Source organism: Tamandua tetradactyla, chromosome 8, assembly GCF_023851605.1.
Source record: "Tamandua tetradactyla isolate mTamTet1 chromosome 8, mTamTet1.pri, whole genome shotgun sequence".
NCBI classification, from domain to species: Eukaryota; Metazoa; Chordata; class Mammalia; order Pilosa; family Myrmecophagidae; genus Tamandua; species Tamandua tetradactyla.
Genome location: NC_135334.1, coordinates 40,652,505 through 40,665,034, shown reverse-complemented (window position 1 = coordinate 40,665,034; position 12,530 = coordinate 40,652,505). Strand labels below are relative to the sequence as shown.

The window sequence follows — 12,530 nt, the reverse complement described above, 5'->3', positions numbered from 1 at the left end:
TCACCTCTGTGTCCTCAGAGCCTAATGGCCAACACTCTCTGAATGTTTATCAAATGGCTTGGGCTGCAGGAGGTGGAGTTCTTCAGGGAGCAGGTCTGGGTCAGGAAGATGGCCCCGTAAACTCCATCCTCAGGAATGCCCATATGCTTCCCCTGTGGGTTGGAATGAACTCTGCACAACTCTGTACAATGATCTATTCTGCAGCGATCTCTTAAGTGTTTGACCTATGCCTCATGCTTAGCAGTGGGTATGGGGATGACTAGCACCAGGCCCTTGTTCCAGGTCAAGGCAGGCAAAACAAAACAAAACAAAACCACATCCTGAAACCCTCCCAGACATGTCTTCATTGTATACAAATGGCCTCAGAGGCGAATTTGTGTTTTCTTGGTCCTGAGTGAAACTTTTGAATCTTACCAAAATCTGGCCAAAGCATTAAAGTAAACCAGCAGTTGCAACACGAAGAATGAGGGAGGAGTAAGGGATAAGGCAAGTGCATTGAATAACTTAGGGAAAAAAATTTGAGTGCTGAACTTTTAACCTTGAGTAACTGATAAAGCTTGTTTTTAAAGCTTAGTTGTTTTGTTTTTTTAATTTTGTGTGAATTGAACAAGTACATAAATGTCCAGGTGTGATCACCATTACATTGTTCAGAGACCAATAAGAATAACATTTGCTTTAATTTCAAACTTTTTGATAAGTCTTTTCTAGAATTAGTGAAACACCAAAATCTTACCATCAATGCCAGCTGGTGTCTACATGCTGCTAGCTTGAGAAACTCTCCTATTTATGAAAATAGTGTTCTGATGATGTTGTTTACCCTGCCTTAATGTAAAGCTGGGAAACTTTTCATTGAGCCTAAAATAAAAATTTGTCTTGGCTCAGGTTTTTCTGTTTTACTTAAGGCCTATACTTGTAGGTTTATAAAATCTTTCCTTCAACTTGAATATAAGGTTCCTATCTTCTGCTGAAGTGTATGGGTTCTGTTTTGTTTTGTTTTTCTCCTAAACAAAATCAAGGCAATTAAGCCACTGGAGTTATCTTATCAGCAGTGACTCATCTGTTCTGGCACCCTCCAAAAGGAATTCTGGTTTGTTATTTTGGGTTGATTTTTCCTTGGCTTAAGTTCTCTGCACAAGAGGTGGGAATTTAACATGAGTCTAGTGCAGGCCTGTCTCAGTGCCCCCCACCTGCAGTGTATGTGTTTTACCTCTCTGCCTAGGCAGACTACGATCACCTGGGGAATTGAGGCCTTGAAGCAAGAGAAATATGTGGATTCCCTCAGATTCAAGTGGTTTTATAGAGGGACTACTTAAGCAGATAATCTTTTGTTATCTGGGAATACTACCTGGGTGTACAAATGTGAAGATTATTTTCTTTTCCCCTACTGCCATCAAGCCCAGAGCCTAAAGGGAGATCTTGGTCCTGTAAAGCTGCCAGCTTTAATTAGAATTGACTTGCCTATTTCACTTCGTAGCACAGGAGCAGTATATGGGCTCTGAAGGGAGATTTCTTGTTCCTCTAATCATGCTGGTGCTCAGTGGGTGTTTGTTTTTACTTTGAATTGATCTTTAAAATTGTTGTATTGGTCTTTACCTCTTATTCTTTGTAGTGGCACGTATCACTCTCGAGATGAAAGTACAGACAGTGGACTAAGCATGAGCAGCTACAGTGTCCCTCGAACTCCAGATGACTTCCTGAACAGTGTTGATGAAATGGATACAGGTTGGTGTTCTTTATTACTCTTGCTAGCTTGACTTGCAGCCAGAGATAGTCATATCATCACCAGGTCAAATAAACTATTGTGAACAAAGATTATTCAGAAGAAAATCAAAGTCCTATAAACCTCAATTCAGATTGCACCTGCAGTGTTTCTTTAGGGCAATTTATAATTTAAGTCTTTCTCAAGTTTTAAGTATCATGTATATCTTTATTTGAAAAAAACTAAACTAATGACATTTCTTCTTTTTTTTTTTTTTTTTTTTTTTTTTTACATGGGCAGGCACCGGGAATTGAATTCCGGTCTCTGGCATGGCAGGCGAGAACTCTGCCGCTGAGCCACTGTTGCCCCATTTCCCCATTTCTTATTTTTGCATGTAAAATATTGAGTTAATTGGCAAGGCAATTGAAGACCCTATTAGAAGTCTCTTTCAGATTTGCACAATTAGTTTTAGAGAGGGATTTCTACGTGTGAGTCAGTGTCTGCCTCCCTCTTTTTTTCTGAAGGTTTGTGATCCAGCTAAGGTTCTGTGAGACTCAGGAAATCAGGTGGGAGAGACTAGGTAATGGGGCTCACCTACTGTTGTTGAAATAGTTGCAGGAGTCTTGGGAGGAGCAAAGAAATACCTGCCTCATAGACATAATGAAGTAACTGTTTTTTCTGCAGCTAGCTTGCTTTGTGACTGTTGCCCTGGATTGTCAACTTTAACAGAATTCATGAATTGGCAGGAAAATGAAGCAGTTTTCTAGCAGTTAGTTTTTTAACTGCAAACCTCTCTTCTGAAAGTATTTGACAAGTCTTTTGTGTCTGTGCTCAGCCAGCTCATGGCTTTGCTGCTTCCTAGAATGGACACCACCCCCTCTTTTCTGACTATCTAAATCGTAATCATCCTTGGGAGCCACTTCAAACCCATCTCTTTGGCAAAATTTTTCCTTATTCTATTCCTCATTTCTTCTCCAACCCCCTATAACACTTAATGGTTTTATACTCGTTTTATATTATATTTATATGTTTGTTTATATTAGTTTTTTTTTTTGCTGGTATATAAAGATTTTTTTTATTAATTAAAATTAACAAACAAAACATTAAGATATCATTCCATTCTACATATATAATCAGTAATTCTTAATGTTATCACAGTTGCATATTCATCATTTCTTAGAACATTTGCATCGATTTAGAAAAAGAAAAAAAATAACAGAAAAAAAAATAAAACGATAACAGAGAAAAAAAAGATTATACATACCATACCCCTTACCCCTCGCTTTCTTTACCACTAGCATTTCAAACTAAATTTATTTTAACATTTGTTCCCCCTATTATTTATTTTTATTCCATATGTTCTACTCTTCTGTTGATATGGTAGATAAAAGGAGCATCTTAGACCCAAAGATAAACATAGGTTGAAAGTGAAAGGTTGGGAAGAGATATTCCATGTTTATATTAGTTTTATGTTTTTCTTAAAGTATGTTCCATTGAAAGTTTTGTAGAATATTAAGATTGTCATATGTAAAAAAAAACTTCTAAATTTGGGAAACCTGGAAGCAAAGCTAGAAAGATTTATTTTTCAGATTTCTGGGAAGCTTGTTTTGCTATTATGAATGAATCTCCAAGAGTAGAATAGTGTATTCATCCCAGTTCTTTTATTTTATTTTAGTATTGCCCCAAGTATACTAATGGGAAAGACCGGTCTATATCATTCATTTTTATATTTTATCTTATTTGTGTGGTACAGATCTAGACCACAGTCAGGTAAATGATGCTCTTGTGCAATGTACTTGTTCTTTCTCCCCTTGCTGCATATAATCTTTCAGAGGATTTTTATTTTTTTCATGTCACCCATAGGTGCTCAGTACATGGTAATAAACCATCAAGCTGTTCACTGAATATCTGAATAAAAGTTGACACAAAAGGGAACTTATCTGTGGGTTACTTTTGATTAAGATAAACTCTGGGCATCAGTTCCAGAGGTCAGTCAGGAGTGATTTCTTTTTGTATTTCTCTGTGCTCATATGATGCAGCTCTGATGTTAGCTTTCCAAAGAGGACATTATTTCTCTCTGTTCCAACTAGGTGATACTATCAACCAAAGTACCCTACCCTCACAGCAGAACCGTTTCCCAGACTACCTTGAAGCCATCCCTGGGACAAACGTGGACCTTGGAACACTGGAAGGAGATGGAATGAACATAGAAGGAGAGGAACTGATGCCAAGTCTGCAGGAAGCTTTGAGTTCTGACATCCTTAATGACATGGAATCTGTTTTGGCTGCCACCAAGCTAGATAAAGAAAGCTTTCTTACCTGGTTATAGAGTCCTCAGGTAGACTGAATTCTAAATCTGTGAAGGATCTAAGGAGATAAGACATGTGTATATATATTATATACACACATATATATATGTGTGTGTGTATATATACATATATATATATACATATATACATGAAATTCCCAAATAAGTCCGTTGCAGTCTTCTGGCTAATATAGAAAAAGATGAACCAACATCCAGCAAGATTCTTTTCATCTGCTATTTTGCTCTTCCTTGTCCATTGCTGCTGTTAATATATTGCTGACCTCTTTCACAGTTGGCTCTAAAGAATCAAAAACAAACAAAAAAACCCTTTTGTTTCTTTTGCTATTATAACTACTGTTCATTTTGAAGGGGCTGGGGAAAGTGAGCCTGTTTGGATGATGGATGCCATTCCTTTTGCCCATTAGATGTTCACCAATCATTTTAACTAAATACTCACACTTGGAAGTGAAATGCTTCCTGTCACAGCATTTAGTTTGTTCAAGTAATTGTTTCTTCAACTGCCTTTGGCCAGTGGAAAAACATGACTTACTAGTCTGACAAGCCAAAAATGTTGCATTTGATATTAAGTACTTAATGCTGATTTGAAGAGATAGTTGGAACCAAGGCTAAAGACTGTTTTACTTTCAGTGTTTTTTTTCTCCTAGTGCTATTTTTAGTCACATAGTGACTTGGTTTTATTTTAGGAGCTTATAAGGCATGAGACAATTTCCATAGAAATATGTTAATTATCGCCACATACTCTAGTATAGGATTTTTGTTTTGTTTTGTTTTTGGGGGGGCTGGTTTTGTCAGGACCTAGGCAAACTCCCATATTAGTGAATCTCTTTATAGTTGTAGCTTGGGAAGGTTATTATAGTTCTTTTGGTGAAATCTACATTTCTGTTTTTTTTTTTTTTTTACTGTCTTATTTAAATCTTGATTATCAGCTCTCTATATATCTACCCACACACACTTAAAATGTTTATGATAGTGTGATAGCAGAATATATCTTTTTTTTTTTAGGTTTCCCTAATTTTCAGTTTATTTTTAAAATGGTAGCTTTGAATGTATACATTTAGAATACATGACTGTAGTCTATATTTCACAGATAGTTTTAATCTGGTTGGGGCAGTCTGCTGGTGTTTGAGTTACTTTAGTATTCTAGAAAAGGCTATTATTATGGATAGTGTCTAGAGGAGAACCTTATATCCTCTGGGCACACAATAAATATTATCTGATGAATTTGAAAGGAGCAAACAAAAAATGGCTTTATTTTCCTTTTTTACTCCCTTGGACTAATTTTAAGTCTTGATGGGAAATCATTGAGTAGGCTCATAATGTGCATGAAAGAAGTAAGCTTTATATAGTAGTTTACTTCATTAAGCTTTGGAAGTTTACCGTCGAAGTAAATACTAGCTCTGGAAGCAAATTCTTCTTTAGTTCTCATTTATAATGAACATATAAAGACTAGGTTGAAAAACTGCCTACAAGGTTTTTCTTCTTACAAGACTTGTTCCTCCTTCTATATGCTGAGAGTTGACCCTGGACAGTGTATTGAATACTGTAAGTAAGGTTATGAGTTAGCCGGTAAAGTAATCAGATTAATAATTGTATATTGGTAGTTGAATTTAGCAAAGAAATAGAGATAATCATGATATACTTTTATTTTTACAGGAAGAGATATAACTAGAGTATGTGTCTACAGGAGTAATAATGGTTTCCAAAGAGTATTTTTTAAAGGAACAAAATGAGCATAAATCAACTTTTCAGTATAAGCTATGAAGTAATAGTTGGTTGTGAATTATAGTGGTACCAGCTAGCACCTCTGTAATTAAGGGTCCTTCAGTGTTTCTAGGATAAGCCCTTATTTTCAAGGGTTTATAACAGACATACAATCTCTTTCCTGGCTAAATCTGCTATGAAAAGCCTCAGCTTGGAAAGACAGATTTTTTTTTTCTAATTAAAAAATCTAATTATTTTGGCCCTTTGATTAAGGAGTGCAAAAGTTGAAAGTAAGAAGTTTTATATTAAATACTTTCAGTACTCAGAAAATGCAATCACTGTGTTGTATATAATGATTTATAGGTCAGTCATTCATGATAATTGACTCTGACTTTTATTAAGAAAATAGCAGAGAGATTAAATCTTGAATTAAGTTTGGGGGACAATAGCCACTGTGCAAATGCATTGAGTTTGTGAACAATAATGAAATTCTATTTACAGTGCATAATTGAGAATATGGATAGTACAGCACGTTGTTTTTTTTAATATGGAGAAGATCAAAGCTACTTGGAAGGAATGCCTACAATTTGCCAGTAAGCCACAAATTAAGATTTGCATTTTATATATCAGCAGAGTAGTTTTAGATTAGGAGAAAGGTGGGAAGGTAGGGAGGGTGTGAAGACTTAGTGGGACCTTGATAGAGAACTTTAATAAGCTTCTTTCTCTTCAATAAAGACTAGTCTTGCATCTCACTGTCATTAAAGGCAATTGTTCCTAAAATTTCAATCACTTAAGTACCCTACAAAACAAGAACGTGCAGCTCTTCATTTCCCCTCAACTTTAATTTTCCCAGTTATACCTCAATGTTGTAGCAACACTGTGGTACCTGACACAGTGCTTTGATCTTACCACATACCCTCTGTACTGACCTGAAGGAGACCCCAGGAGTACTTTTCTCTTTTTAAGTCTGAATCACAGCCTTGATGTGGTCTTTCTTGTTTTATGTCCTTGTTCCTAATGTAAAAGTGTCTAACTGCTTCTTGGTTGTATTGCGTAGCATTGGGATAAAACTTTAACTGGGTATTCTTGAATTGCTTTTACAATAAACCAATTTTATAATCATTAAATTTATCAACTTTTAATATTTGTGTTCTTTTCAGTTATGGTTTTTTAGATCTACTTATGATTGGTGGAGCACATTGATTTAGAGTTTCAGATCTTCCAAAGCACAATTTGTTGTAATAACTATTTTCTAAATATAGTGCCTTTTCTTAAAGAACATAAGGAAGTGATTTTTCTACAAATAAATTGCTATTTTAAGTATTCATATTAAATAGATGCAATCTACATTAATTGTGTAATTCAGAATTCATACCAGTGTTGGAACTCAGTGCAAAAAAGGAGGCAGTTTCCAGTGATTAACTATTTTGTGGCTTTTGCACATCTGAGAAATGAGTGCTCAGATGAATTTTATCTTCACAAGCATGTTTTTATATGAATTGTGGGTGCGCCTAGCTTAACAATTGTTTTCTGTATCTTGAAAAAGTATTCTCCACACTTTAAATGTTTTATATTAGAGAATTCTTTAATGCACACTTGGTAATATATATATTACCAATGTTACCTTTTTATTTTTTGTTTTAGATGTAAGAGCATGCTCATATGTTAGGTACTTACATAAATTGTTACATTTTTTTCTTATGTAATACCTTTTTGTTTGTTTATGTGATACAAATATATTCTTTCCTGAAACTCTTTTTGGTTGTGTTTAACAATGGATATTTAAAACATGTTTTGATTTACTAATGATCTTCCAGTAGAACAAGTAAAAGTAATAAAAGGTGATTATAGTAGTTACTGGTAGGTTAAGTTTAAGAATAGTTTTCCTTCTTAAAGTTAAGCATCGCATTTGAGATTTTTGAAATATGGATATAATTCTTTGAATTTTCTGTCTTCACTTTAACCACCATTGCCATCAGTGTGGTAAGCACAGCCGTGCCTTCCTCATTCTTAAATGATTTTACCACATGTAACAGCACAGAAAAAACTGGGAAGAACGCAACACACTTAAAAGTAGGCTTTGATTTTATTTTCCCAAAATGTCCTCTTATGGTCTCTAAGATAATAACACTTAAATTAGTGAAAATTATCACAGGCAACCAACCTCATTTTATTGTGCTTCACTGAGCTTTGCAGATAGTGCAATTTTTACAAATTGAAGGTTTGTGGCAATTCTGCTTGAAGCAAATCCGTCAGCACCATTTTCCCAAAAGCACGTGCTCACTTTGTGTCTCTCTAAGTCATTCTTTGGTAGTTCTTGAAATATTTCAGACTTTTTCATTATTATTGTATCTGTTATGGTGATCTGTGATCAGTGATCTTGGCTGTTACTATTTTAAGTGTTTTGGAGCACCATGAACCACAGCCATATAAGATGGTGAACTAAGTTTCATGTGTTTTAGCTGCTCCACCAACCTCTACCAACTGGCTGTTCCCCCATCTCTCTCCTTCTCCTCAGGCCTCCCTTGTCTCTGAGACACAACAATTTTGTATTGAGGCCAATTAATAACCCTCCCATGGCCACTAAGTGTTCAAGTGAAAGGAAGAGTCGCCATGTCTCTCACTTTAAATCAAAAGCTAGAAATGATTAAATTTAATGAGGAAGACATAGTGAAAGTTGAGATAGGCTGAAAGTCCTCTTGCACCAAACAGCCAAATTATGAATGCAAAAGAAAAGTTATTAAAAGAAATTAAAAGTGCTACTCCAGTGAACATAAGAATGATAAGAAAGCCAAACAGCCTTACTGCTGATATGGAGAAAGTTTCAGTGGTCTGGATAGGATCAAACTGACCACAACACTGCCATAAGCCAAAGCCTGATCCAGAGCAAGGCTATAACTTTCTTCAATTCTGTGAAGGCTGAGCGGCAAGGAAGCCACAGAAAAAAGTTTGACGCTAGCAGAGGTTAGTTCATGAGGTTTAAGTAAAGAAACCATCTTCTTAACACAAAAAGTGCAAAGTGAAGTAGCAAGTAATGATATAGAAGCTGTAGCAAGTTATCCAGAAGATCTAGCTACAATCATTCACAAAGGTGACTAAACAACACATTTTCAATGTAGACAAAACAGCCTTCTGTTGAAGAAGACGCCACTTAGGACTTTGACATCTAGAGAGAAACAGATGCCTGGCTTCAAAGTTTCAAAGAACAGGCTGACACTTGTTAGGGACTAAAGCAGCTGGTGACTAAGTTGAAGCTGATGTTCATTTACCAACTGGAAAGTTCTAGGACCCTTAAAAATTATGCTAAATCTACTCTGCCTGTGCTCGTTAAATGAACAGTAAAGTCTGGATGGCAGAACATCTGTTTACAACATGGTTTACTGAATATTTGAAGACTTCAGAAAAAAAGATTCCCTTCAAAATATTACTGCTCATTGACAATGTACCTGGATACCCAAGAGCTCTGATGAAAATGTACAACAAGATTGATATTTTCATGTCTGCTAACGCAACATCCATTCTACAATCTGGATCAATGAGTCATTTAGATTTTCAAGTCTTACTACTTAAGAAATAGCATTTCATAAGGTTATAGCTATGTAAATAGTGATTGCTCTCATGGGTCTGGGCAAACTCAATTGAAAACTTTCTGGAAAGGATTCACCATTCTAGATGCCATTAACAACATCTGTGATTCATGGGAGGCCAAAGTATCAACATGAATAGATGTTTGGAAGAAGTTGACTCCAGCCCTCATGAATGACTTTGAGGGGTTCAAGACTTCAGTCAAGGAAGTAACTGCAAATGTGTTAGAAATAGCAAGGGAACTGGAATTAGAAGTGGAACCTGAACCTGTGTCTGAATTGCTAGAATCTCATGGTAAAACTCATCCATTTAGATGAGAAGTTGCTTTTTATGGATGAGCAAAGAAAATAGTTTCTTGAGATACCATCTTCACCTTGAATAGATTCTATCAAAATTGTTGAAATGACAACAAAGAATTAAGAATATTGCATAAATTTAGTTGATAAAGCAGTGACTGGGTTTGAGAGAACTGACTCCAGTTTTGAAGTTCTACTGTGAATAAAATGCTATCAAAAAGCATCATATTCTACAGGGAAATCTTTCATGAAAGGAAGAATCAACCAGTACAGCAAACTTCACTGCTGTCTTATTTTGAGAAATTGCCACAGCCACCCCATCCTGCAGCAACCATCACCCTGATCATTCAGCAACCATCTACGTCTAGAGAAGACCCTCCATCAACAAAAAGATTATGACACACTGAAGGGCTCAGATGATGGTTAACATTTTTTAGCAATAAAATGTTTTTAAATTACACAATGTTATTGCATGCTTAGATTACAGTATAAATATAATTTTTATATGCAATGGGAAACCAGAAAATTCAGGTGACTTGCTTTATTATAGTGGTCTGGAACCAAACCCACAATTAATCAAACAGTGTATGCCTGTAATTTTAACTGTTATAAATAAAAAAATTCTCATATGAAGTGAATTTTGATAAGATTTGATTGTCTTTGAAGATGATTTATTTCTGTATAATATCTTCAACATTGACACACATCAGTTCTGTTGAAGCAAAAGTCAAAACTTCAAATTTTGCTATGTATAATTACATTAGTAGAACACTAATTTTGTGGAGCTTGATAGTGATCATTTCCTTTATCTAGTACAAATGTGGTCATATACCTTAGCTCAAAAACATATCCTACACTGATAAACATTAGGTGCTGTCTTACTATGGAGTCAATCTAAGGATCAGTGTACTTTATACTGGATGATTTAAAGTCCTGCAATATAAAGGCACTTTATTTTAGGTCCTGTGAACCAAAATTTTAAAACCTTGAGTTAACTTTGTAATCTTATTTAGCAGGACACTTAAAAAATGTATAAATTTGGATTTGGAAATAATAGCCTCTAAAGGGAACAGAAAGGTTCCAGAAATTTGAGTAGTCTTACTTAGAACCTTCTATAAGGTAAATTTATGTAATAGTTTTCTTAGAAAAGCCCAAACTTAAAGTTTAGTAGCTCAATAAATGAATTACCCATCTGGAATAAACAAGAAAATGGCCTTCCAGAGAGAGGCGGAGAAAGAATAATAGCTAGTAATAAAAGGAAAACAAGATGGTTCCTACAGAAAATGGGATATGTTTAACCTCCCCTGATTTCCATCTTGGTAACAGAGTGCAAAAGAAGAGCAGCTTCAAGGATTCCATCCATTTTTTTACCCTTTAAAATGGCAGTTAGACCTTCCCTGGTCCTTAGCAACCATTAATTATATTGAAAGCCTGGGTTTCCTATAGGTAATTTCTCTGTCATGGGGTAAATAAACACATAAGCTCTCTGAGCCCCAGAGTTCCAGATACACTAGTGCCATTGGAGCAGATGGTGTGGCTGCCATAGTATCTACCAGGTTGTTTCTATCTCACGTTTCTATTGGTATTTGGTCACGATTACAGTCATGAGAAACTGTTTCGATGCAACTCTTATTTTAAATTTGACATAATCTGAATTAAAAATCAGATGAGAATTCTGTCACATCTAAAACTAGTCTTTCTAAATAACACAATATTTTTTTTGCCATATCTGGATACAAAAAGCTCCAATGTAAGTAAAATTGATAATTTCCTAGCCATGAATATAGCCTTCCCACTGGCAAAGCTAATACTACCACAAATGAAAACAATACAGAATCAAGGAACCAAGGCAAACCAAGATGACACTAAGATACTCTGAATAAAGTTTTTAAAAATCTGCCATATTTTAATAGGAAAAAAACTCCCAAACTAGACCTAGCTTCTAAGTGCTGAAGACCCTGTTAGAAGTTAATCAAACACTGGTGTCTATGTCCTATTCATGTAACATTTGGAGAATTATGAATAAAGGATTTATTTCTATACAAGTCCTAAACAGCTGCTCTGGTACCTGTAACTTTAAAAAAAAAAAAAAGGTTAAGTTATTAAAAAACTAGAGCTATTGTTACTTTATGAAATTGGTATTGGTTTGCACTCAGAGACTAGACATGGTATGATTCTTAATAAAAGGAACTTCTCAGTAAAAGAAAAAATAAGCTCTAAACCAGGAGGATACCCTTAGGTTAACATGGCCATTTTGAAAATTTTCATTTAAAACTTATCCTATTATGACACACTTTTCCACATATTTTCTCCTGTCTAGTACTACATTTCATGTTGAGATTATAGTTCCCACAACCTTCTTAGAATATATGTAAAAATAAAGTATTCCATATCTTAAACATCACCTTTTGGATATACTTTTCACCACAGGATATTATTAGAAGCCACATATCAGTTCCTTTGAAGGAACTGTTTAGTTAACACTTGAGCTCTTGTGCTACAGTGTTTCTGCACAATGGTGCTATATCTGGCCAATTTAAAGAGAAATCAATTTTCTCAGGTTGTGGGTTAAGTGGAAGAATGTCAGGAAAAAGCACTGCTGCATCTGAAGACAGCTGCACAAAGCCAACAGAGTGATTGATGGATTCGGACTTGACTAACATTCATTCCTCCTCTTTAAATGAGTCTTGTAGCAACTTGTATTTAAGCACCTCTTCATTCTATGATTAACAGCTAAGCATATCTACAGCTAGGCATCTCATTGGCCGTAGATCACCAAGGTCTAAATGGTGGATGGTCAAATTAAGCACCTCGATCACTAGGTGACCTTAGGTTTTTTTGAGAGAGAAAAAGTTCATGTTCAGGAGCAGCTAATTCACTGAGCAGCTTGAAGCCACACTGGGGAAAACAAGCATGTGTG

The 12,530-nt window shown here is 35.4% G+C and overlaps 1 protein-coding gene across 9 annotated transcripts in view; it reads left to right on the top strand.

The window, feature by feature from the left end:
• Positions 1–7,481, top strand: part of YAP1 (Yes1 associated transcriptional regulator) — a 144,426-nt gene extending 136,945 nt beyond the window's left edge. For all 9 annotated transcript variants that reach the window (XM_077113143.1, XM_077113149.1, XM_077113151.1 and 6 more), the window contains 2 exons: positions 1,610–1,722; positions 3,790–7,481. In XM_077113143.1, the coding sequence (XP_076969258.1) occupies positions 1,610–1,722; positions 3,790–4,028 (352 nt within the window). In that variant the 3' untranslated portion in view covers positions 4,029–7,481. The remainder of the gene's footprint in view (positions 1–1,609; positions 1,723–3,789) is intronic.
• The last annotated feature ends 5,049 nt before the right edge of the window (positions 7,482–12,530 follow it).